This window comes from Polypterus senegalus, chromosome 8 (assembly GCF_016835505.1).
Source record: "Polypterus senegalus isolate Bchr_013 chromosome 8, ASM1683550v1, whole genome shotgun sequence".
In the NCBI taxonomy this organism is placed as follows: Eukaryota; Metazoa; Chordata; class Cladistia; order Polypteriformes; family Polypteridae; genus Polypterus; species Polypterus senegalus.
In genome coordinates this window covers 104,802,413-104,830,304 of record NC_053161.1, presented here as the reverse complement: position 1 = coordinate 104,830,304, position 27,892 = coordinate 104,802,413, and the positions used below count along the sequence as shown (strand labels likewise).

Sequence of the window (27,892 nt, the reverse complement as noted above, 5' to 3'; positions counted from 1 at the left end):
AAAATAACCGAATTTCAAAATAAGACAAGCACTCACAGACGATATAAATATCCCATATATTTTAGCGTATGGAAAGATCTAGCTCAACTAGGCTTCACTCGCTCCTCAGTGCCCCCTCGCTTGTGCCAGCGTCTGACATCTCATTCATTTCAATGGACTAAGAACGAAAGCCCGCCCATTCTGAGGCCTTCAATCTGAAACCTACCTGCAGAAGCCTGCCTGCCGGCCTGGCTCACAGTAACTTGCGGAACGTTCAGCTCTTTACAGGACTTTTGCGTTGTAATAATAACGCCCATATGTATACAACTGCACACGTGAATTTTATTGAACGGTGTTGCCGGACTGCTCGATAAGCCTAGTATTTAGGGCAAAATGAATATGCTCGCAACAGCACGATTTTCAAACTATCAGACCTCAACCATCCACCCTTCTGGATATCTGCTCACTGTAGTTTCACCATGTTTAGCGCAGTCTAGATGAAATGACATTTTAGATCACCGTGCTACATCACTTGCGCCATGTGGGTGGGTGTGTGTCGTCGTGGGGTTGGTGGCTGTAGGGGGTTCTAATTCACATCACCCCCATTCCCCCACCCCCGGGAGACTGTAACGATTAGCCGGAGAGGACGAGGACCTAACTTCACCGCCATTTTAACCCGGGCATGAGGCATTTTTAACCCATCCTCATTGGGGGGGTTTGAAGAGCCCTTAATAAGCGGAAGTTGACGAAAAAAAAGAGAGTCACTTATTTGTATGAAAAAGCCGCCCGAGAGTATCTAGCTGCAGGCTTCGCCCTCTTCGGCTTTCCCTCTCCTCGCCTCCTCCTTCCATTTATCCTACGGGATTTGGGCAACCCTAAACACAATAAAAGAGATTCGGAACATTACCTTAATAATCCTGCGGGGCAATCCTGCCATTTTGTTTGAATGCGGTTTTTATGGTTTGCCTCTCCCACTCGACTTCTTTACTCGCTCGCATACGCTGTGCGACGACGCAGCCGCAGATACTTTCCGGTAGTTGGCTGCTACATCCCGCACTATGGAATGATGGGAAACGAAGTCTTCCTGTTTGTTCCAGAAAGTGTACTGTAGAGCGGCGTGACTCTCCGCCTTGCTTGTTCAAGAACCGCTCCCATGCGAACACAGATTAGCAGAAGAACCAAGCAGGCGTCGTTCTCACTCTGCTGTTATTCATGTTAGCAGTCTTTGTGCCATACATTCGATAAATGAAGGAAACTAAGTCGGCCAATGATGTGCTGGATACATTAATAGCAAAAGGTTCCTATAAACTTAAACGTTTTAGCACGCAGAATTTTACAAAATAAATGTTTTCTGCACGTTTTTTTATTTTTTGAAGGAATTAAATAGCGCATTTGTTACATATATTGCACTTCTTTTAATTTCGAATACGATCATGTTTATATGTACAGCACAAAATCAGTGGCTGATTTATGAGAGGAGACCCCTGGATTTTTAAGAAATGTAATAATTTACTTCATGAGGTACAGGTACATAATAAACAAGAATAGTTGTGTCAAATATTTAAAATATTAAACTGTGTGCATCAATTTACAGTAAATATTAAAGTCTACATGGGCGGCATGGTGGTGCAGTGGTACCACTGCTGCCTCGCAGTAAGGAGGCGTAGGTTTGCTTCCCGGGTTCTCTCCATGTCTGCATGGGTTTCTTCCCACAGTCCAAAGACATGCAGGTTAGGTGTATTGTCCCTAGTGTGTGCTTAGTTTGTTTGTGTGTGTGTGCCATTGCCCTGTGGTGGGCTGGCACCATGCCCAGGTATTTGTTCCTGCCTTGCGCCCTGTGTTGGCTGGGATTGGCTCCAGCAGACCCCTGTGAACCACCAGGTTGGATAATGACTGACTGACTGACTGATCAAAGTCTACTATTCTCTATTGTAATAGAGATTTGCCATTTTTACTCTCTGATAGAGATTATAGAGAGCAAGATCCCTAGTAAAGGATGAAAAAACATGATATTAATAATCTCTGACTTTGAAATAGTCTAAAGCAGTACCTCACATGCTTAGGTTTGAAATTTGCTATTTTTAACCTTCTTTTAGTGGCTCTCAGAGTTTTTTCCAAAGTTTTGCGAAAAGGGGTACCATTGAATAACTTTCATCTCTCGTATCCCAGCACTTGTTTTGGCATGTATAACTTCAAGATCATCTGATCATTTTTGCTGGGGACACCCATTGGTTTACTCTTTATTATAAGTGTGTGATTTCCTGTACAAAATATGTTCCACAAATCGCCTCAAAATTTGACTTTTTCAGGTCAAGATGGCTAAAAATTGTGGGGGAACCCAAAAAGCTTCTTCCATAACTAGACACTAAGGTGAGTAGAACACTATATCTTATTTGGGGCATTTCTCGTACAAGTGAGTCAGAAGACACTAAAGAGATTTCAAAGCAATGATAAGTAATGCTTAGAAAGACAAGACTAGTATGTGGTGCCAGAGGTTACCTAGACTTGAATAGCCACTACACAAGAACAGCAAGTAGTACGAGAGTAGGCAATAGGTGTATACTGTAGATAGCCACAACTAACTAATCAGTCAGGCTGCAAGAAGGGCCATTGCTCCAAGATAGTGCTACTAACAGCTGTCAAAACTTTAAGGCAAGCTAGAGCTGCCCACAAGTCATCTATGCTCATAGTGCTGGAGCTCCTCTGCCTTTGAGACAGTCAACCACCAGATCTTTATTGCCACCCTCTTTGAACTTGGCATATTGGATCAACCCTAAGGTGGTTTGAGTCCTACCCTTTGGGCAGATCTTACCATATGTCCTAGCATGGAGAGATGTCAATGGTGCGCCAAGCAAGCATGGTGGTACTCCAGGTTATCAGTGCTAAGCGCTGTTCTCTCTATATATCAATTCACTAGGCCCTATCATTCAGTGCCATGGTTTCTCAAATTAGTGCTTTATCATTGATATGCAGCTGTACCTTTTATTCCTTCAAGAGGACCACAGGTATCAGAATCTCTGTCTATCTTACTGAAATTGCAACCTGGATAACGAAACACCATCTCCAGTACAACTTGGCAAACTTGTACCTTCTTGTTATTCCAACTCTTCCGTCTGTTCAACACCCCATCTCTGCTCAGCTTGGATCATTATTGCTAACACCTGCCAAGTCTGCAACCTTAGAGTGGTGACTGATGTCAAGCTATCCTTCAGGGACTATGTTGCTATGGTCTCATGGTCTTGGAGATTCACACTATACAATATTGTGGAATAGTGGGTTTGTGGCTGGGAAATTAGTGGCCCATTTTTAAATAAATAAATAATTGAATGTCCAGCTCAATATCGGTGGGTGTGCATGCATGCACAGGTGAAGGAGATTGGTGAGGTAATTAGGGAGAGATGCACCTGCACGTGAGGATGTGGTCTGTCTCAATTGCTTCATCGGCTTTCTGTGATGCACAATTCAGGCTCTGTGCCCATGGAGGCCTATAAGGGAGAGCCAGCACAAATCAAACAAAGAACAGGAAAGAGAAATGATGGAGGTTAATGGGCAGAGAAGGCTGGCAGGAGTGAGTGATCGAGCCGGTGCTGGGAGAAAGGAAGCAGAATGACAGGAATGGACTCCCAGGAAGGAGCATGTGGCTGACGCTTAGGAGCAAGCTGAGGGGTCACTCCTGTAGAGCAACCATGTAGTAGGAGTTGCCATTATGCTCAGGGTATGAACTCACCAGGAGGAGCCAGGTATTGGCAGTGTTGTGAGAGGATGGCTTGGCGATCCCTGTGGAACACCATGGTATTGACAGCAGGGACACTGGCTGGGAAGAAAAGTTGTGTGCTATCTTCATGCTGTGGAGGTTGATTAGGGTAAGATGGAGAGATGTTAGTTTTATAACAAAGGCACCAGGGTTTGGAGTGGTAAAGGACTGTTTACTGCCTGTGTTTTTAACCTTGTTTTTAAGGATATTTATTGGATTTTAACATTCACAGAGACCCTTAATTTTTATAGGATTATTTATGGACTTTTGAGCACTGCACTGTTTTAGACACTGATTTGGTTTTGGATTTTTAGTAAAAGCACTGGCGCTACTTCACCCACTCCTTGCTATGTTTATGTGTTGTGTTCTCATCTGTCATTTCATCCTTGGGTATGTTATCGGCAGTAGCGGATTCAAGTGACCCAGTTGCGTGAAGCCGACCCACACTGTCACAAACATCCACAAGATCAGACCATATCTGAGAGAGTATGCAGCACAGCTCCTGGTCCAGGTTTTGGTGTTGTCATGTCTGGACTATTGCAACTCCCCGCTGGCAGCAATACTAGCAAGCATTCTCAAGCCACAGCAGATGATTCAAAATACAGTGGCATATCTGGTGTTCAATAAGCCGAGATGGACACATGTCCCTTCTCTTTTCAGATCAGTACATTGGCTTCCTGCAGTGGCACATATTAAGTCTAAATCCTTAATGCTTGCCTATGCATCAGCACCTGTATATATGGAGACACTTGTGAGGTCTGATGCTCCTTCTTGAGTACTCAGGTCTGCAGATCAACAGCATCTGGTGGTGCCACATTTGCATGGCATCAAACATCAATCCAGACTCTTCATGTGCTCAAAGCAGGTGAAATGAGCTGCCCACCTTCATTTGACATTCAAACTACCTCAATGTGTTTAATAAGTGTTTGGAGACTCTCTTGTTTGGTGCATTCCTATCTAGCCGATATTAGCTGCAAGGTACTGTAGTCTAGGAATTATAACTAGCTTGTGTTTTGTTCAATGCTCGTCACTTGTGGTGAATAATTTTGTGCCCTTGTGCTGTATACTTATTCCCAAACAATACCACAGACTGATGAATACTCAATTATAAGAGAAAGAGCATGCAATGTCAAAGTTTAAAATTGTTTGCTAGCCATGAGAGCACAACACAACAACAGCATGTGAACCCAAAGCAGAGTCAGTATTCCACGTCAAATGTTAAGAATAAACTGCGTCTGTTCCTTCAATTATCAATTTTGAGAGAGAATGAATGAGGGAGTAGTGAAACATATTTAAAAGAATTATCTGGGCCCCTCATTATTTTCACAATTTCAGGTATTTTTAGCTGCAAAGGTAAAATTAAGAAAAACATAAAAAGTAAAAAAAATACAATAAAAGTAAATTTAGCAACTTAAACAGAAAAAATGAAACTCACTATCAGGTTTAGTTTTTCACCAGTTGGCGGACTCAACACATTTTTCTAAATCAACCAATAAACCTTACCAATTGTCCAGTAGAGATACTGCCAATTAAGTTATTGTACAAAACATGTATTGCTTCATTATCAAACATCCTTTCCAAAATATGATTCCTCAACAGCAACATTCTACTCAGGAATGTGAACCCTAGTGAATATCTGTATTAGTGTGTCAAAGAACAGTTTCAAAAGGATGTCTCACTACTATTTGTCTATGAAATGCAAACTCAGATGTAAAGTGTTTTTACTCATGGTCTATGCTTCATGTGACATTTCAAGTTGTTTTTTTTGGCTAGCACATTTCAGATTCAGGCTTTAAATTACACCTTGCTATATGATGGGTGTACAGAAAGCCAGCAGCTTGTCATTACTGACCTCAGACCACATATGCACTGTGTATTTTGGTTTCAGTATGTGACGGTGGATCAGTTCCCTGTGCCCATCTTTTGGGGTCAATCTGCATCTAATGTGCAATCACTTAAGATAAGTGATCCTGTGAATCTAATGCATCTACTGTATGTTATGCCCTGAAGATAAAGTGAACAACAGCTCTGTGATACTACACACATTCAAGTGGTGTCGGTTTACCATTTGACTGACTTCTGTCTAGCTGGTGCTCACCAGAGGAAAGTAAACCCAGGGATGACAGTGTGTGCGACTAGCTCTGGAGGAGCGATCTCCAGAATAATGGTGAAGAGGTTAAAGAGGACTTGATCATTCAGTCTAAAAGCAGGAATACTTCTTTGAAAAAAAAGAATAATGTCTTCATTAATTTTGGCACCCCTGCAGACTACAGGGACATGTTTTACGTAAGCATAAATCCAGCTGTGCACTATATTAGACTGAAGCAAATTTATACAGCAGAAATACAAGCAACTAAAAGACATTTTAAGAGAGCTGTGGGAATTCAATTTGAGATCTTGTGAATTTCCAGGCCAGTAGACTTGCTTTGTGCTATGGCGAGCAGCATAGTTTAATTCAGGCAGTCTCATTATATTGTGGCAGCTAATGAGAATCAGACAGTTTATAACTGGAATGTGGTGGCACACAGGTGACATTTTTCATTGAAATGCTTTAAGGCTGAAACAATGATTAACTCTCCTGTAGTGTGCTTTTTGTGGCCGCAAAGCACACCTCTAAAACATTACACATAGGTTGATGTGTGGGTCACAGACTTCCACAAGAGAGAAGGGGGCGAGTCCAGGTTTCCAAAAAAATCAGCTTTATTGTTGTGAAGACAGGAACATTTTCAAAGCACTTATTCAAATGGTAGCTATCACTTACACATATGTGGCATACAAACAGTGATGACATTGTCCCACATTTGCTTCCTTCAGATTAAAAAAAACAGATAGCCTTCCTGCACAAGAGAGAAGATGGAAAGTGAGCACATGGCCAGGTCCGCGGCCAGTTTTAAATGTTCCCAACTTCAACCAAAGAAGACAGATGCGTTGCGTGATGAGCTGTTGAATTTCTAGTTACATTAGCAGCAGACAACCAATTCCTGCCCATTTTAGTGCACAGTGCAGTTTGGGGTGGGGGTTGCCATGGTCATAAAAAAAATCACTATACAGTATATATATACACAGGTGCTGCTCATAAAATTAGAATATCATGACAAAGTTGATTTATTTCAGTAATTCCATTCAAAAAGTGAAACTTGTATATTAGATTCATTCATTACACACAGACTGATGTATTTCAAATGTTTATTTCTTTTAATTTTGATGATTATAACTGACAACTAATGAAAGTCCCAAATTCAGTATCTCGGAAAATTAGAATATCAATTAAGACCAATGCAAAAAAAGGATTTTTAGAAATATTGGCCAACTGAAAGGTATGAACATGAAAAGTATGAGCATTTACAGCACTCAATATTTAGTTGGGGCTCCTTTGGCCTGGATTACTGCAGCAATGCTGTGTGGCATGGAGTCGACCAGTCTGTGGCACTGCTCAGGTGTTATGAGAGCCCATGTTGCTCTGATAGTGGCCTTCAGCTCTTCTGAATTGTTGGGTCTGGCGTATTGCATCTTCCTCTTTAAAATACCCCACAGATAGATTGGCGAGTTTGCTGGCCAATCAAGAACAGGGATACCATGGTCCTTAAACCAGGTACTGGTAGCTTTGGCACTGTGTGCAGGTGCCAGGTCCTGTTGGAAAATGAAATCTGCATCTCCATAAAGTTCATCAGCAGCAGGAAGCATGAAGTGCTCTAAAACTTCGTGGTAGACAGCTGCGTTGACCTTGGACCTCAGAAAACATAATGGACCAACACCAGCAGATGACATGGCACCCCAAACCATCACTGACTGTGGAAACTTTACACTGGACCTCAAGCAATGTGGATTCTGTGCCTCTCCTCTCTTCCTCCAGACTCTGGGACCTTGATTTCCAAAGGAAATGCAAAGTTTACTTTCATCAGAGAACATAACTTTGGACCACTCAGCAGCAGTCCAGTCCTTTTTGTCTTTAGCCCAGGCAAGACGCTTCTGACGCTGTCTCTTGTTCAAGAGTGGCTTGACACAAGGAATGCAACAGCTGAAACCCATGTCTTGCATACATCTGTGCGTGGTGGTTCTTGAAGCACTGACTCCAGCTGCAGTCCACTCTTTGTGAATCTCCCCCACAGTTTTAAATGGGTTTTGTTTCACAATCCTCTCCAGGGTGCGGTTATCCCTATTGCTTGTACACTTTTTTCTACCACATCTTGTCCTTCCCTTCGCCTCTCTATTAATGTGCTTGGACACAGAGCTCTGTGAACAGCCAGCCTCTTTAGCAATGATCTTTTGTGTCTTGCCCTCCTTGTGCAAGGTGTCAATGGTCGTCTTTTGGACAACTGTCAAGTCAGCAGTCTTCCCCATGATTGTGAGACCATTTAAAGGCTTTTGCAGGTGTTTTGAGTTAATTAGCTGATTAGAGTGTGGCACCAGGTGTCTTAAATATTGAACTTTTTCACAATATTCTAATTTTCCGAGATACTGAATTTGGGTCTTTCATTAGTTGTCAGTTATAATCATCAAAATTAAAAGAAATAAACATTTGAAATATATCAGTCTGTGTGTAATGAATGAATCTAAGTTTCACTTTTTGAATGGACTTACTAAAATAAATCAGCTTTGTCATGATTTTCTAATTTTATGACCAGCACCTGTATATATACATATATAATATATCTATACTAATAAAAGGCAAAACCCTCACTCACTCACTGACTGACTGACTCACTCACTGACTCATCACTAATTCTCCAACTTCCCGTGTAGGTAGAAGGATGAAATTTGGCAGGCTTATTACTTACAGCTTACTTACAAAAGTTAAGCAGGTTTCATTTCGAAATTCTACACGTAACGGTCATAACGGTCAATAACGGTCGACAACGTACGCCATGTTGAACTTTCTTATTTATGGCCCCATCTTCACAAAATTTGGTAGGCGGCTTCCCTGCGCTAACCGGAACCAATGTACGTACTTATTTCGATGGTATGACGCCACTGTCGGCCGCCATATTGAACTTTCCAACGTCACTAATTTTCCAACTTCCTGTGTAGGTAGAAGGCTGAAATTTGGTACTTATTTCAGTGATATGATGCCACTGTCGGCCACCATCTTGAACTTTTCAACAGTCTTTATTACTTATGGGCCCATCTTCAAGAAATTTGGTATGTGGGTTCCCAACGCTAACTGAATCCTACTTACGTATATATATATGTCCATAGCCTGCAGCTCAGTCACCGTGTGAGGCGGCATTGGGTCCCCCATCCCAATGCCTCCCATGTTGTTGGCTGCCTGCCTATATAAATCCGTCCGTCGCTCCGGTCTCTTCATTCCCTTCCTTGCTTCACCACAGGATTCACGTCTCCCTGCTGATAACTACAGCCTTTTTATTTAATCCACGGCTTCTCCGCTGTTTTATTGTTCATTTATTACGATTATAGTTATTGTGTAGGTATTTTAGACTTACTTTACATTGTTCAGATACCCATTTCCTTTATCATTCCAACCGTACCCCCATTAACATGTCTATCGAGGTGATCACCATCGATCAAATAAATGTAATTTACCGAGTGGTTTCCATGCCCGGAGATGGCACCTATCTTTTCCATTCTCTTTGTTACATATTGCACGGCCATATCAGGCTCACTCTTGATATCCTGAGGAACATTGTGTCTTATGTATTGAATGACTGGGACAGGTTCAAAGTGTGGACTCATGACGGTACAGGAGATAATTATTCTACACAGGAGCACTAGAAGAGTGAAATGCTTAAGCCCTTCACCTATGCATCTGCATGCGAGTTGATGGCTGCCGCTGAATTGTTCGGTTGTCGCTTTCAAGTGTACCGAAATGGCCAAATATTTTACACCTTTGGGCCACCGCCAATGCCTCTTAAACATCTTAGATTCACAGGTGACGATTTCAGTAGTGGATACTTTGATGCTTATGAATGTTTAAACTCTCAAAAGATGGATGTGAGTTATCGATGAAACTGGTTGTATACTTACAATGCTTGACAGATGCCGAATGTCTCTTCAACACAAGTCCTACAAATATTGTCGTAATTGAAACAAACCATGAAACTCAAACCGATTATGACAGCAGCAATCCAAGCTGTGAGATTTGAAACAAGATTACTTTTCACATGGCCAACTGTATGTTGCATGCTCAAGAGTAAGCTCAGTGCACAGCTTGGTCATATTACAACCGGAGGGCCGAACTCACAATGTGGTATACAAAGAGATCCTTAACAAATAATTATTGGTATATTTTCCCTCAGTTTAAAAAGGTTTAATTTTCTTCTTAATAAAATTTTTAAGGCAGTACTTTGCTGCTGCTATGCGCGAGTATTTTGCTATATATATATATATATATATATATATATATATATATATATATATATGTGTGTGGTGTGTGTGTGTATATATATATATATATATACACATATACAGATATACAGATAGATAGATATATATATATATATATATATGGTGTGTATGTACAGTATGTATGTATATATAGAGAGAGATATAGATATATATATATATATAGACATTAGATATATATATACTGTATATATAATGTGTGTGTGTATATATATATATATAAATATATATGTATATATACTGTATATATATATATGACAGCAACACTCATAACAGTGACAAAACAATTACATTGACGATCATGTTACGTTATTTTCAAGATGTTTCCTTTTCTTTTTCATTACTTCTTTAACACACTACTTCTCCGCTGAACATGGTATTTTGCTAGTATATATATATATATATATATTATATATACACACACATATATATGCACACAAACACACAGAGTATATATAATTTTCGTGCTCTTCATTCTTTTACTCTCACTTCTTATATGCTTCCATACCTAGATCCTAAGATTTCTTTGTACCTGCTCCTCTCCATCCACATTCTAGCACTCTTCATGGTCACGCTTTCCCCTCTAACTCTTCTTCTCTCTGACTCTTCTGGATGTGCTCATACTACCCCATTAAGCAATACTTAAGCAACCCAGAACCTCTTCTAAAAAATGTATGCTCTTCTAACACGTGTCGGAAATTAAAATCCGTTTTCTGAATTTCTTTTATTTTGCACAATCTCACCAATATTAAATTTCGTTCCCCCATGTTTTATCTTGGTACTCTACTTACCCCTATTGTATTATTAATATGTAGCCTTAAAATGCCTAATCTCACAGACTTACCATTGTTTATAAGGTATTATTCTATATAACTTATCCCCACCTTCCCTTCTACATCTATAACCTCAGGCAATTAGATGTAGTAAAAAGACAAGCAGGAGTTAAGTTACACACAAAATAATGTATTACTGATAATATTCATAAATAATAACAAAATGCAAAGTACATTTGAATATTGGCAACCATACAACCTGATAAAATGGTGATGTGTAATTCAGGTGGCACACAGACTTGTAGTTACTTAAAATTTCTCTAGTTAAGGCATCAATGGTGCTCAGCTTTTAGCTACATGTCTGTTCAAAATGGCTGAAGCTGTGCTCTTAATTGTGTTGTCTTCAGTTCATGGTGTGATGGTCTTCATCAGTTGTTAACAAGAGAAAGATACTTCTACATCATCACAGGTTAGCAAGAGAAAGGTACTTCTTCATCATATGTTGGTTAGAGAGAGAGAATGTGGTTGAGCCAGCAAATTTATAGGTTTTCTGTCCAACTCCCTACAGCCAATAGGATATCATGGTACTTGAAGGTCTCTGAGACAAGTCAATTCCAAACAGAAATACCTCGGACCAAAGGGTGAAATAGAACATCTTATCTCCTGACCCCCCACCCCCAATACCATATATTAAGCTAACCTGGCTTTGTGTGGGGGATGGGAGAAAAGACTTTAGCAAAGAAATACTCATCAAACTGGTTTAAGACACATCCCCCAATTCCTGTCGTAAAATTACAAAGAAAAGTCATAAACTGGTTGGGGCAAACACGAATACTTCTCACCAAAGTAACACTAAATTACATTGCCTCGCCTAGATTACAAATAAAGACATACAAAACATTTATCAAGTTATATGCAAAATCTTACATCACAAAACCCCAAAAAAAAGTCAATGAATGTTTGGTTAGTTCAAACTAAAACTTTTTAGACTCCACGCAACAAAACAAAACAAGCTCCAGGTGTAATTCAAAATAAAATATACCAAGCCATATAAAAACAAATAAATACATTTTATCAGATTAAGACTGGTGGAAGATTTGGTTTCCTGCATGTTCTAGAAGGATTCTTCCCATCTGGTCATAGTACGTTTTTGACATCTCCAGTGCCTCCAGTATCATCCAGCCATTCCTATTCAAGAGTAATGGATTATCTGTCGGGCAGACCACAGTTTGTGACACTCAAGGACCATGTTTCTGATTTTGATGTGAGCAACACTGGGGCACCTGTCATCTTTTCCGTTCACCCTGTACATTTTAGGCTAGCAATATAATACTAGGTCATATGACTTACAGAAATTCTCTGAAGATTTATTACTAATGGGGTGTATTGACAAGGGGGATGAGTCAGAGTACAGGATACAGGTGGAGAACTTTGTTTCTTGGTGCAAAAACAATTATTTTCAAAACCAAGCAATTGGTTATTGATTTTGACGGCATCAAAAATCCTCAATGTCTAATCACTATTCACTGCTGCAAGTATTTGGGGATCCATATCAATAACAGGCTGGACTGGTCAAGTAACACAGATGCATTAGACAAGAAAGGGTAGAGCAGACCCTCTTTTTGTTAAGAGACTGCAATGCTTTAATGTGGATAGTGACATCCTTGACATGTTTTATAACTCTGTGATAGCTGTAGGTCATTAGCCAAGTCACAAGTTTTTTCTTCTTTTGTGTCATTTTTGTGTGTTGTTTTTTGTAATATTTTTGAACTTCTGTAAAAAGCTTAAATTTCCTTTGCAAAAAATACATTTCTCTCCATCTATTTATGAAAGAAAATGTACGTTTATGTTAATCTCAGAATGGCATCTTTCTGTATATTCCTGCTACAAAATACTGGATAAATGAAACAGTACTGACTTGACATAGCAAATCATTTCCTAAATAGTTTGTAGTAATCACTATTAGAAACATATACTGAATGGTGTAAGTATGTTATTGTGGTGTACTGAATATCTATATGACTGCATTTAAATTAAGTATTTAGCTCCCTTTTATAGTGACATCATGCCAAATTAAAAAAAAAACAAAAAAACAAATTGAATACCTTTTAACAATTTTCTAAAAAGAAAGAATCAGGATTGTGAAATTTAAAACCTGCTGTTTAGATTGTGCTTCTTTTAGAACTCAGGATAGATCCATCTTTCACATTTTGTTATAAAATATTTAAGAGAGGAGGAAGCTGACATTACCTCAGAATGTTTTAGGGCACCCAACTCAGGATGCATGATCTTCTAACTGACAAAATGGAGTCCTGCAGAACTAATAGGAACCACATAAACCTCTTTCAGAATAATATGTGGCAGTAGTGCCCCAACCCCGCAGATGAGGACAAGAACAAGAAAGAAAGTTATCCAAAATGTTATCTTGAAGACCTGCCCTTTACAGGCTACTCAGTGTTTCACGAGCTCCAGGCACTGCAGAAGGGCACCCACACCAGATGGAGCTGTGGATGATTTTTTTTTTTTTTTACTCAACTATGGAATGGATTCCTGGGCTTGTCTTGGAAGTAATCTTTGAATGAGGTTTATATATTATTGCTTTTTCCACAGCTCAATCATACCTTATATTATTTCAAACTAACAAAACCTTTCATGAGAACAGTGCAAAGCATCTTCAGTATAAGGAAAGAATTAATTAAATTTGTAAAAATGACCTGCTGGGCCTTTGCCTCCATTTTCTTTTACGGAGATGTTTCAATATACTCATAATGAGCTTTTGGTTTACATAAGGTGTTACGTATTGGATATGTTATGTATTTAAATTTTTTGGGAGATTGTACTTATGATTGAATTGTGTTTTGTTTCATGTAGTGTGATTTTAAGCTGAATTTTTTATGTTCTTTTAGAAAGTTATAGTGTCTCAAATGAAATTATATTAAGTTATTTAATAGTAAATGCCACAGTTTAATCCTAACTCAAAGGAAATACAGACTGGAAAGAAAGAAAAGCCATGTTTTAACACTAATATCCAGTATGTCAAATAAAATATCCTGTTACAAAAATGATAAAGACTAAATGTTACCAGACAGCTAATTCGAATAGTTATGATAAAAAACACAAGTTTTTTAAAATCTAATAATCAATATGACAAAAACAATGGGTTATTTTACTATGAGTTGCAAGCTTTCTACGTTTTTGCAAAATTTAGGCTTATACTCATTGAGCTCATATCCTAGTGTTTATCAAGCAGGTTGTTACTTTTAGCAACATACATTTATGGAAATAATAATCATGTCGAATCAGATCAATTTTAGTAAAACTTCCCATCATTAGACATTTAGATTTTCCAAATCATCTTTTTTTTCCAGTTTCCAAATCTACAGTGTGGATAACAGTTTTAAATGCAAATGTATATGCATTGATGGCTGAAAATTACTAACCAATTTCCTTCCTTGAACCACAGAAATGGGTATTTTCTGAAAGGTATACTTTAAATTGCATAATATCCCAGTATGTTGCTCTAAGACATAATAAAATTGGGGGTTCAAAGTTAAGATTAAAGTAAACAAGTTTACAATAAAGAAAAATCTATTCAAAATCTTACCATTAATACAAATGCAGTAAATAAAAACATGGCTAAAAGGTAAAGAAAGGTTTTTGATACCTTTATATATGATGACTACAGTATTGTGACTGCAATACATTGCTACAGCTTTGCTTAACTATGGTGTGTCTGGATGATGCCTTTACTCAAGGTGGCTTACAAAATCAGAGTTTGCTCAGGGTCATATTGCAAGTCTTAGATAGAAACTGAATTGCTTACCTTCTGTCTTTATTCCTGCATATGCAGAAATCATATACACAAAGGAAAACAATTGCAATGGAAGAATTCAGATGTAAATCTTCTAACAAATTCATAACAGGCTATGTAGAAGTTATGTAAAACAATGCTTAGAGAATGTCAGAAAAATTACAGAACTATGTGCTGTGAAAATCTTGTTTTTGATCACAATCGTAAAAGGTTATTTTGGAACAAGACAATTGAAACATTTAAAAAAACCATCACCTTTTGGATTTAATATGCTTATATTTCTGTGGCAGCTCATGATAAAGTATCAAAAGTGTAAGGAAGAATAGATTCATGTAAATAAACTAATTCTAGAAGCAAATGTTCCAGAATCAGTAAAGACACTGAAGTTGAAAAGAAGCAACACAAAGATCCTCATAAATAAAACTTGTGAGTATATGCAGAAACAAGAAGATTTTGTCATTCATGGTTCTCATACTTGAAAAACAAAGTTAGTGAGGAGATCTCAAAGCTGGATTACTTGCATGATAACCAGTCTATCTTTAAACTAAGAAACACATTGATGCAAGTAACAGAAAGACTCTTAATTGGCTATAAGAAATGAATTTGGCAGATGTTGCTAAATAGAGACTGATGCATATTCACACATAGAATATTCTTGGCTTTACTTTTAACCTGTCACATTCAGCAGATAAAGAATATAAAAAAGTGTAGAATTCACTGTCAAATTATATGTAAATTTTACCCACTAGGAATAGTATTACGTTTTGCTAGGCAATAAAGGTGAAATGTATATATTACAAGCAGAATATTTTATTGAGATGGTAATAGAGGCACACCATAATTTATTAATTCTTACAGTAAAAGTGTTTTGTGACCATTAATTAAAAAAAAAAAAACATACTGCACATAAACACTTTCAATAAGTATAGTACACTGGTTAAAAATTATCTGTCTTTAGGAGTACTGGTTTTACGCCGTCGCCTGTGGTACCTAAAAAAAACAACAAAAAAAAAAATCTCATAAAAACCCTCATCTTTTAGAGATTAAGAAAACAGTTATTGTCTGTAATGTAATTTAGGACCATTTAACTGGTGCCCAGTCAACAACAAAGTTTTAGACTTACAAGACAAAGTGCATTCATTTAGATTTGCATTAAATACATTAATGAAATAAAAGGAACTGGCCTATACATAAAATTGTCCTTGAAGTATAGTACATCTACTATATCTCAGCAAAAATGATTTAACAGAGCATGTAACTAAATCTTAAATTAATTTACTAATAAAACATTAAGTTTTTCATCTTCCCATTCAGCAATTTTGTGTTTAAAAGCATTTGCTATATTAAGCAGAATATAGTAACAGCTTGGTGCCTTTAAAAGGCAACCTCACAGAGGAAAAAAGCATTTTATTTTAAAACAATGGATCAATTTCAGTCTTCACTATTACAAAATTAATGTATGCTAATTTATATACATTATGCAGATTTTATGCTAAAACCACATGACAAATGGCTGGTAGGGTGTTCAGAAGGAGACACAGACACAACAGAAAAAACAAAATCTAATAATCGAACTTTGGTGGACACAACTTATGTCCACAGTAAAAATAAATCAGATTCTGGATTGTATTCATTGAAAACTGCCCAAAATGTTCTTATTAACTTCAAGGTTTTGTGAGATGCTAAATAACAGGGCTTTGCTACTCTCAAATTCACTTGGGTTGAGGGAATGTACACATCACAAGTGTGGTAATTTATCATATAGTGCATTTTTTTTAGTGATCACATAGTGATCAAATTTACAGAAACAGAAAAAAAAGATGCATTGTATATGGATTAAAATGTCAGTAATAATCACTCAACACCTTGTTTTATACGAGAATGTGGAACACATTATTTACTGTATTACTACCAATTATATAATGGCATAGGTCAAATAGTGAAAACATAGTAAAATAGCAAAGGAAGATTTTTAAATAAAAGTTGACCCACCCTTCTATAGTAGCTGATTCATTACATGGTCAGGGCCATATCGTATCTTACTGTTATCAAACACAAGGCAGGAATAAACTCTTCATAGAATACTTGTCAATTAACAAGGCTGCACCAGTTCAAACAGAGTCAGTTTGCAGTGGCCCAGTAACTGAAAGGGTTAGATCTTTGTGATTTAATGGGGGAAAAAAACAAGGACTAGTCAGCTGAGGCAGCAGTCCCAGTTAATGAACTATCATACCACCCCAGAAATAAGCACACAAAAATAGAAAAAAATATACCAAAAGATGTGGCAATGCATTTCAACTTTCTCACAGCAGAAACACAAAACACTTAGTTATACCTTAGTTTAATATACTGTTATTTCAAAAAATGATCAGTGCATAGCCTTAAATATTGCATGTGTAAAGAATTTTTTTAGCAATTTTAAAGTTGAAATTTAATTGTTTTAATACTGAAATTTTTTGTTATTGCTTATTTACTCATTCAAAGACATTTCAAATTCAAGGATAAAACAGTCATATGTTAAGATTTTAATGATAAAACAGATAATACAGGTATGTTATTCCCATGCTAGAAAAAAAATTAAAATAAAAATATACTGTATATAGAGATAACATTTTGGTTGTATAGTCTTTATTAGGTTTGTGTGCCCCAAACACCCAAGGTCGGTTACACAGCCAAAACATTGTATCTATTTTATTTCTTCAGCATGGAAATTACCTTCATTTATTTTGTTTTTTTCCTTCAATAACTAGCATACCTTCCTAATTAATTATAAAAATTATTATTCAAGTGGCAATTGTTTTTTTTTTTTATAATGCATCAATGTTTTCTGATTTATCAAAGGTAACTACTTATTTCTGACAGATGGCTGGTGTGTCATGTTGTATGTCATGTTTAACAGTGTTAATGATTAGTGCCAGATGGCCATAAGGGGTCTTGCAGAGGTTTCAGAGTTTGTCACCATAAAGCTGGAGTGGGGGGCAATTTTAAGCCAGTTTAACTGTTATTAACCCGTTGTGTTCCAAATGAGGCACATAAAACCTAGGGGATGTACAAGGATTTCTTCCCATGATAAATCCCTCATTTAGATGATTGGGCAAGAGCTGTCAAAATATTTTTGTCAAGTCTCAAAATAGTTCTTTGATTTCAACAGTTACTTCTGCATTTATCCTGTGTTATTGCTTGCCTCCTGCATTAGAAGAAGAAGAATGTATGGATAGAATATCTATACTTAAAGTCATTAGCCTTACTTATAATACTGTTTAAGTATCATGGACAAAGTAAAACAAAACAAAGTGTTTACTAACTCAATAAAGCACACTTACTGTCCAACTGGGTACCACCGATGTTTTGTAGTATAGAACATTTTGCTAAGTTGTTCGATGGTCGGAGCTTGCTTGTTTTGTAAAACATCCATGTTGAGATGAGCTTTCAGCACTTGATCATGGGTTTCTTCAAAATTTTCTAAAGGATCTGGTCTTGGGATAGGCTGTAATAAAGTTGTGCATAAACATGAGTCTTCTCATTAACCAAGGTTGTCACACATAAGTCTCAAACCTTATTTCATTTATATATTTGCAAATGCATGATTTAGTGCTTAGCATCAAAAGCCTCACTTACCAAGTTGTCTCTATAATTCTTAAAGATTTGAATGTGAGGAGTTATCATACCAAGTTATGATATGCACACCCAATGAAAACCAATTTATTAAAATCTGACAGTGTAGAAGAGACTGACAAAGTTATGACTATGCTTTAACCATTTTTGTCAGTCCAGTTTTAAGTATTGATATACAGTACTGAATTACAGAGTTATGCCAACTTATATCAAATTATATGTGAGAAAATTTTAGTTCATAATGACATTTAGTTGTGCAAACTGAAATCAATGCAGGCATCTTTATGAAGTAGGGGAAACGTTGTATATGTTACTTACTTGCTAAAATGTTGGACTATACACAAGCCAGTGGTGCATTCACCACCATTGATCCCACACAGCTCAAACAGTATAAACATGAAAATGAACTACTAAATATTTAATTAGGATAAAAACCAAATAAATAAAAAAAATCAAACCACTTTAAATTATACAGGTTAATGAAAAGTGTTAACAAGTATCTCTTTTTGAATTAATTGCTAACTAGCAGACAAAAATGTATCAGAATCTACTGAGATGGACGAATCCTCACTAAGTCATAACATCCATGTTGAAACTGAAGACCAGAATATCCCTTGAAGTTTAGGCCTTCAGTTCCTATATCCAATTTAATTGGAAACTATCTAATGAATTGTACTATATTATGAACATATATATATATTAAATTAAATCTCCTATAAATGCCATGTTTTATATTCAAAATACAATCCAATCATGCAAAACAAATAATACTATAGTGATTTTTTTTTTGTATTTATATATAATGCAAATCATGCAGGTACACCTCCTTTTTTAAAATTAATCCTTAAATAGAAAAAAGTTACTGAATACAATTTTAAAATATTTAGAAATCACAGGTAAGATATATACTGTACATTTTTGTAAACATGTTCTAACCTGTGAATACTCATATGCAACTTCCACTGGTGGATGATAACACACAACTGTTCTGTCATCAGATGTCAAGGCAAGTTCCACTGTGCTACAAAAAGTGAAAGAAATGTCAAAGACAGGAAAATAAACTAGTAAAAGCTTTAAAGTCATGTTTTGTGATACCTTACTACTCTTAACCCTACTCCATAGATGTTTAATGCAATAGTGAAGAAATATTTTACAACTCTACTCTTAACTACTTGACATATCAAGTAATTTATGAACAGATTTGATCTTAAATTTTTAAAACATAAAATTGACATGAAAATATTTTTATGTATGCAAAATGTACATATGTACAAGTATGAACCCTTTTCATTCATGTGCACCTGCTTGCTCACTCCCCAGTTGGAGTCTGGAGACTTACTCATTATGGTGCAAGAATTACATAAAAGCAATAGCAAAAAATACACACTAGAGAGTCAGCATACATGAAGTGCGAAAACTTTAAAATATAAAGAGGGAAAAAAAAACATACAATACTAAAATGTGTTTTGATGATTTTGCTGTGGGATATAACAAAACACCCATTGTTTGCATTTCAGAATTTCAGTTAAAATTAGACATTCACCTCTCCAGTTTATTACTATTAATCACCAATTATGGTAGCGTGTTCATTATACACACAGACAGAAATCTTTAAACATTAAGGAGCCTTAACTGCAATTGTTCTTCTGAAGGATTTCACTAACTGCACATTATACAGATTCATTTTCATAGATTAGAAAGTAATAAGTCTAGCCAAAGTATAGGGAACTGATGTCGAGATTTTGATGATTCTCGACGTTTAAACCTCATTGACTTTCTCATATACGAAGTATAAGGGAAAAGTACTGGAATCCTCCAAAAATTCTATTTTGAGAGTTTGAAGAATCTCAATGTTTTAGATCTCCCCAAGTTCGAAAATACTATTTTTGGAATTATGTCTACATGTGTGTATGTAAACCCGATAACTTGAGTACGCTTTCACTTAGGTCAACCAAATTTTGTATAAAAATATTAGGTACAAAAAGTAGATTTCTATCAACCTTTGGGATATTTTCGTTAACCGGAAGTGGTACTTTACCTTTTATTCATGCAGCTGCACAGTCCAATTTATTCAACTTTACTTTTATAATTATTGTTCAATATATTATTAATTTGATTTGTTGTTGATAGTTTAATGTACATAATATAAAAATATAATCATTACTCCTCAAATATCCATCCCCATACTGCATATAAGTCTAGGGGAGACCACTGCCAATGTTTTTTTTTTTTTTTTTTTTAAGATGAATGGCTGTTGAGCCATTATCAGCTACCAAGACAAATCTTATGGACCTCTGCCAGCAGCTAGGTTCCACCGTTGATAGTTCTATTGTATGAAATAACGCTATGCGAGTCAAGGTTCAAGTTCCCTCTATGCATTGTTTTTAGGGAATCTTAGAGATAACCTTTAGAGAGTTGGGCATATCTCAACCTACTCTCAGACAAAACTTGTCTGCTGTTGTGAAGATTATCATTCACATTTCTCCAAAATTAATCAGTTTCCTCTATGATGAAAAGACAGGATGTCTGAGCAGAAGAATGGGATTCCCAAACAATATTGTTTCAACGTGTTGCACCCATGTTACCATATGAGCACCTTCAGCGAATGACCACACTTTTTTGAAATTTGATACTTATGTTCATATAACATTCAGATCACCTGCTATTTCACTTGTCACGGTAACAGAGTTAGTTATGAGTTATTTTTTGCCATTTATATTGCATTATACTACTGTATAAGCATGTTTGATGGTGTACTTTGGGCAGAGATGTGTTTATTCACGAGTAAAAATCTAAGATGATTTGTAGTTTATAAAGAGCCGAGTGTGTGAGGGATTTAAAAATACATTTTCGTGCATGCAAACATTTTATAAATTATTCATAGGAACTTTTATGAAAAAATCTATGCATTTTTCCTTCCTAATCCAGTTTTTTTAAATCAGAAACTAATCATCATTTCTTGCAGCAATTATTCCAAAAAATTGCTGTTCATTTCAGTCTTAAGCTAATTTATTAGCTTCTTGATTTCTTAACCAAATGTCATTTAAAAAATCAGATTTAAGTATGCAAGAACTAGCAGGTTACTATCTAACTTTGTCTCATTTATACTTACAGTATAATAAAGGATCATTATTGTCATGTGTGGGGTACAGTAATCATCACAAAGTATCTGTTTTAATACAATGTTTGGCAAAGAAATGGAGCAGAAAAAATGAATGACTTAGAATTAATAATTTTCTCTATTCACAAATTATATGAATAATATTTCTGGAAAAGAAAAATTTTAAAAATAATAAGAGTGAAAGTTGCAAAGTTAAAGAACAAGTTCTGTTATTAGCAAGCCAATAACTGATTTTGAATAAGAAACTACAGCCAGTAGCATATCACAGAAATACGTAATCCCTCATCCACGCCTAAAAAAAAAAAAACAAAAAAACATGCATTTACAATAAAACCCCAATTTAACATTCCCATATTTAGCATTTTCATACATGTGTTTTTTGGAATGCTATCATTGACATAAAAAGCTGGTCTCAAAAAGAAGAGTTTTTTAAGAAAATGTTCTTAACAATAGAAAAAAGTGAATATCCAGATTCTGTCTATCCTAATTTTTGCTTCATTTTTTTGACTGCTCAGATGAAGTTTGCAACAGATCCAAATCTGTCTATCCTGAATGTGTCAAGGATGCTCTAAATAAATAAGAGTTTTGTCAGACAGATGTAAACTAAAAGATGCTGATGGCAGCTCTACTTCATATCATTTACAGTGGTGTGAAAAACTATTTGCCCCCTTCCTGATTTCTTATTCTTTTGCGTGTTTGTCACACAAAATGTTTCTGATCATCAAACACATTTAACCATTAGTCAAATATAACACAAGTAAACACAAAATGCAGTTTTAAATGATGGTTTTATTATTTAGGGAGAAAAAATCCAAACCTACATGGCCCTGTGTGAAAAAGTAATTGCCCCCTGAACCTAATAACTGGTTGGGCCACCCTTAGCAGCAATAACTGCAATCAAGCGTTTGCGATAACTTGCAATGAGTCTTTTACAGCGCTCTGGAGGAATTTTGGCCCACTCATCTTTGCAGAATTGTTGTAATTCAGCTTTATTTGAGGGTTTTCTAGCATGAACCGCCTTTTTAAGGTCATGCCATAGCATCTCAATTGGATTCAGGTCAGGACTTTGACTAGGCCACTCCAAAGTCTTCATTTTGTTTTTCTTCAGCCATTCAGAGGTGGATTTGCTGGTGTGTTTTGGGTCATTGTCCTGCTGCAGCACCCAAGATCACTTCAGCTTGAGTTGACGAACAGATGGCCGGACATTCTCCTTCAGGATTTTTTGGTAGACAGTAGAATTCACGGTTCCATCTATCACAGCAAGCCTTCCAGGTCCTGAAGCAGCAAAACAACCCCAGACCATCACACTACCAGCACCATATTTTACTGTTGGTATGATGTTCTTTTTCTGAAATGCTGTGTTCCTTTTCGCCAGATGTAACGGGACATTTGCCTTCCAAAGAGTTCAACTTTTGTCTCATCAGTCCACAAGGTATTTTCCCAAAAGTCTTGGCAATCATTGAGATGTTTCTTAGCAAAATTGAGACGAGCCCTAATGTTCTTTTGCTTAACAGTGGTTTGCGTCTTGAAATCTGCCATGCAGGCCGTTTTTGCCCAGTCTCTTTCTTATGGTGGAGTCGTGAACACTGACCTTAATTGAGGCAAGTGAGGCCTGCAGTTCTTTAGACGTTGTCCTGGGGTCTTTTGTGACCTCTCGGATGAGCTTTAGAAATGGCTTTATAACCTTTACCAGACTGATAGATCTCAATTACTTCTGTTTTCATTTGTTCCTGAATTTCTTTGGATCTTGGCATGATGTCTAGCTTTTGAGGTGCTTTTGGTCTACTTCTCTGTGTCAGGCAGCTCCTATTTAAGTGATTTCTTGATTGAAACAGGTGTGGCAGTAATCAGGCCTGGGGGTGGCTACGGAAATTGAACTCAGGTGTGATCCTCCACAGTTAGGTTATTTTTTAACAAGGGGGCAATTACTTTTTCACACAGGGCCGTGTAGGTTTGGATTTTTTTTCCTCCCTAAATAATAAAAACCATCATTTAAAAACTGCATTTGGTGTTTACTTGTGTTATATTTGACTAATGGTTAAATGTGTTTGATGATCAGAAACATTTTGTGTGACAAACATGCAAAAGAATAAGAAATCAGGAAGGGGGCAAATAGTTTTTCACACCACTGTAAGTGCATGAAGTGTGTGAATTCATCAGCTATGATGGCAAGGAAGAAAAGCAAGAAATGGAAGATCAGAGCTGGTCTGAACACATTTAGCCCTACTAGCATTCTATAAATAAAAACAAGTTGGCCCAAAGGATGGAAGAAGGAACTGGTGAGACGATACGAACGGTTTGGATGCAAAACAATCATTATGAGAGAAGTACAAATACTTTCTTAAATGTTTTTTAATAATCATACTTCTCTTAGATAAAAAAAAAACAGATTATTGTCACATGAGTGAAAAATGGGAATTGATTTGCAGTGTGAATGGAACATATTTGGTTTTAAATATCAAATGCAATGTTGTTCGCAGTGGTTTAACACAACAGTGCAGTTGCTCTCAACAACATGGCAGTTTTCATGAAGAGGAATAACAATTGGAAATAACAAAAATGCCGATAATTCAACAGATTAATAGATCGAACAATGACACTTAATACTAGATAACTATAAATCTAAAAATATAACGGCAGTGAAAATATTTTTGGTGGTGAAGAAAGATTCACTGATCTCAACTTCACCGGCGATGCCGTGATCTTTGCGGAGTCAATAGAGACTCCAATAAGGATTCTCGAGAGACTTCTTGAAGCTCTTGATATCATTTTTAAGATGAAATGCATTAAAGTATGCATAGTACATTATACAGATACATTTCTAACTTCATTTAAATAATGTATACTGTTAATAATTAAACATTAGAGCACGGTGGCACAGCAGCGGCAGTAAGCTGGCACTCCATTCAGGGATTATTCCAGCCTTAGGCTTTATGCTTGCAGAGACTGGTGTGACCCTGGATGGATAGATGGAATAATTAGACATGTACTACGAAGATATTTCAATGTTCCTTAATAGGTTTTGAAGAATCAGCGTTCTAGATTACAGATAGCTTAATGTCTATTACAGAGCTGATTGTGTGGCAACTGGTTACATAGAGAAAGAAAGGAAGGACTGGAATTTGGGGTTGGTGCATTTGAAAGAGACAGTACTTGCTTTAAATTATTTCACTGAGAGTTGCGCACGTCCCAGCAAGCATATTGCGGGAGGAAGGAACAATCTCTGGATGGGATGCCAGGTCATCACTACCAATGTGCTCCCATGTTTAATACTTGAGATCATATTCATGATTAAATTAATTAAAGCAAGTATACATCTTAGCAGTTAAATTGTTCTGGCAGCTGTAATATCATGAATGCAATGTACTCTGTGTCCTGTCAACATAAGAGAAAACCATTTAAGAACCACATAGTGATTCACACACATAGGACACATACAGAGATCTGAGAAAACTAATGTTAAATTTACTAGAGTTTAAGATTAAGTTTACAATATTCTACTTTAATGATAAAATAAACAGATTCAAGTGGACATTTCAACCTTTTTTTTTTTTTTTTAAACTATTTTTTTGTTTTCTCTTTACCCTAATATGCTTCTGTATGACACTCAGATGGTGGGCTATGACTTACTTTTTCACAGCGATTTTGATATCTAATTCTTTTTTATTTCGGGCACTGTGCGACTTTCTGAACTTAAACTTTCAAGTTTCTCTGCCACTCTGTATCACTCGATCAACTTTCATTTGTTGTTTATACCACTGCTTGAGCCAACAAATGGTACGTTTTTCCCTTGCTGCCACTTTGCATTCGCTGAAATTCTATTTTTTCCACATACTTTTGCCATTGTCTTTTAACCAAACATTGAACAGGTAAGGTGATATTTATACTGATTTGCATATTAAAATATGCAAAATTATGGAAGTAGTCAGGGTGGGACTGCAGGCTCGTGCATGTGTGTTACTTTTCACACTGACCAGGATTTATGGAGCTGAAGTGCGTGTAAGTTGGCTTGTGCACAGTTTTGTGATCTGAATGTTTGTCATGTAAACACATTTCCACTTTTGTCTGTATGTCATGTTTTAGTGTAAGTTCTATGCACAGCGTTATGCATGAGGCCCCTGGTGCTTCTGGCTTTGTTATAGGGTTGTGAGACAATGGACACTAACCAGTGACCTGAGACAGAGACTGGACTCCTTTGGGACTGTGTCTCTTCAGAGAATTGGTTTGACTTTGTGTTGAATGCATGGTTGCTAATGGACTTTCAAATGAGGCCAGTTGCTTGATTTGGGCGGCACTTAGTTATTTTCTTTTGCTTATCATGATGCATTTCTTCATTGTTTACTAGCTAATTCATGCAGGTTTTTTCTAGTTTGCATATCTGTTGCCTGAAATATCATGCAATGCAACACACTAGCTTTTCATGGTTTTGTTTAGTTCAAAAATGCACAAAATATTTTTTCTTTTTGCAAAAATTAAATATATTTTTTGTGGATGACTTTGCGTTGGTCTGACAAGTAGGCCCTATGGGTCTAACCCTGGAGGCCTTCCCGCCTTTTTGGGGCATCCTCTACACCACTGCCTACCGCCATTGTGGTACTCCAAGACTGAACTTAAACAGCTCTGCTCTACACCCTTAATGATAGATTTATAATATTATTAAAAACATTTAAAAGTCCTTTCAAGAAATATTCACATAAAGTGTACAAAGGCACAAAAGTCACAACTTCTTTGATTAAAAAAAAAATGAAAAGATTGTTTTAAAAAAAAAATACTAATTTAAAAAGCTACTTGCACTTAGACTGTTGGAGCCATTTACCAGTTATAGTTGTCTGGAAGCGCTGAATAGGTCGACTTTCTGTGACAGCTGATAGCACGTGTACCTAAGGATAAAACAGCACACTGTATGACTTAAAGACAAAAAGTTATCAGTACTACACTACATTTCTCCATATAAGCACCATTTTCCAATCCATTATTCAATATTTTGCCAATATACCGGTTGTGCAAGAATATCGTTTTGTTATTCTACAAGATACGAACGCATCCAAGTACGTATAAATTACTTAATACTGTATTTGGTTTGTCTTTATCCGAGTTGACCAACAACGTTTGATATAAAACGTGTAACATTTCTTTTTGTTTTTTTAATTGGAGAAAAAAAGGCAGGTGAAGAAGGGACTTGTTCTTTGTCACACAATTGTATTCAAAACATACTCTGTATTTCATAAATAAACCTTACTATACATGAACATCCTATTTCTACATGAAATAGATGTATTTTAGTACAGCTAAATAAGGCATACGACTTAAATATACCACTACTACATATATCATAGTAAGATATACGGAACAGCTGCTTATAGCGATATATTGTAGGATACAGTGCCACCCTACGTCATTGAAATTACACGTTAAATATTACTAGTCAAAACATGGAAACGACGTCAGAAAACAGTTCGCTAGTAAAATACAAACTTTAGTGTCATTTTTCAGTGGAAGAAAGGTCAATACTACAAATTTAAAAATAGATCACGAACCTATATAAAATTACGAGCACGCAAAAGTAATAAAGTATATTTCACTAACCGTAAAAAGCGTCTAATTGAATTGCTTTCAAAAAATGTGTGGCTAGACATCTTAAACTACACATTCGTTCCAATGCCATGTTCGCGTCCGACGTCTAATTGACTGCCGAGCACCGGAAGTTGGTTCTACAAAAAATGTGCGTCGTGGGGCCAAGCGATCTACACAAACGTTCCGAGCACAGCTTTTAAGGAGAAACGTTCTGTTCTGGTCATTTATTATAATATGTACCAAGAAAAAGCATTTCAGCACATTTCTATTACATTGTTAAAGCAATTCCAGAAATCTATCCTCGACTATAAAGTTAATATTACTAAATTATTCAATGAATAGTTTTTCTGATGCTTGAAAGGGTGGAATGAATTAATTCCAAGTGACAGGAACATTTAATTTTCAGCTACGATTGTTTCAATCGTAATAGAAGCCCCTGGGTTTTATGGTGGCTGCAAACCATCCATCCATCGTCTAACCCGCTGAATCCGAATACAGGGTCACGGGGGTCTGCTGGAGCCAATCCCAGCCAACACAGGGCACAAGGCAGGAACCAATCCTCGGCAGGGTGCCAACCCACAGCAGGACACACACAAACACATCCACACACCAGGGCCAATTGAGAATCGCCAATCCACCTAACCTGCATGTCTTTGGATTGTGGGAGGAAACCAGAGAGCCCGGAGGAAACCCACGCACACACGGGGAGAACATGCAAACTCCACGCCATGGCTGTAAACCATCCATCCATCCATCCATCCTCTTCCGCTTATCCGAGGTCGGGTCGCGGGGCAGCAGCAAGCAGAGGCCCAGACTTCCCTCTCCCGGCCACTTCTTCCAGCTCTTCGGGAGAATCCCAAAGGCGTTCCCAGGCCAGCCGGAGACATAGTCCCTCCAGCGTGTCC

At 36.8% G+C, this 27,892-nt stretch overlaps 2 protein-coding genes across 2 annotated transcripts in view; both read right to left on the bottom strand.

Moving 5' to 3' along the window:
- LOC120534180 (ubiquitin-conjugating enzyme E2 N) overlaps positions 1–1,015 on the bottom strand; it is a 33,107-nt gene extending 32,092 nt beyond the window's left edge. The window contains exon 1 of the mRNA XM_039761538.1: positions 887–1,015. Within this exon, the coding sequence (XP_039617472.1) occupies positions 887–916 (30 nt within the window). The 5' untranslated portion in view covers positions 917–1,015. The remainder of the gene's footprint in view (positions 1–886) is intronic.
- Positions 1,016–15,467: 14,452 nt separating this feature from the next.
- mrpl42 (mitochondrial ribosomal protein L42) lies at positions 15,468–27,140 on the bottom strand. The gene is made up of 5 exons (XM_039761537.1): positions 27,000–27,140; positions 26,230–26,293; positions 19,229–19,313; positions 18,001–18,164; positions 15,468–15,667 (listed from the first exon to the last, which is right to left on the bottom strand). The coding sequence occupies exons 1-5, from the start codon at positions 27,076–27,078 to the stop codon at positions 15,622–15,624; spliced, it is 438 nt and encodes a 145-aa protein (XP_039617471.1). The 5' UTR covers positions 27,079–27,140; the 3' UTR covers positions 15,468–15,621.
- Positions 27,141–27,892: the final 752 nt, after the last annotated feature.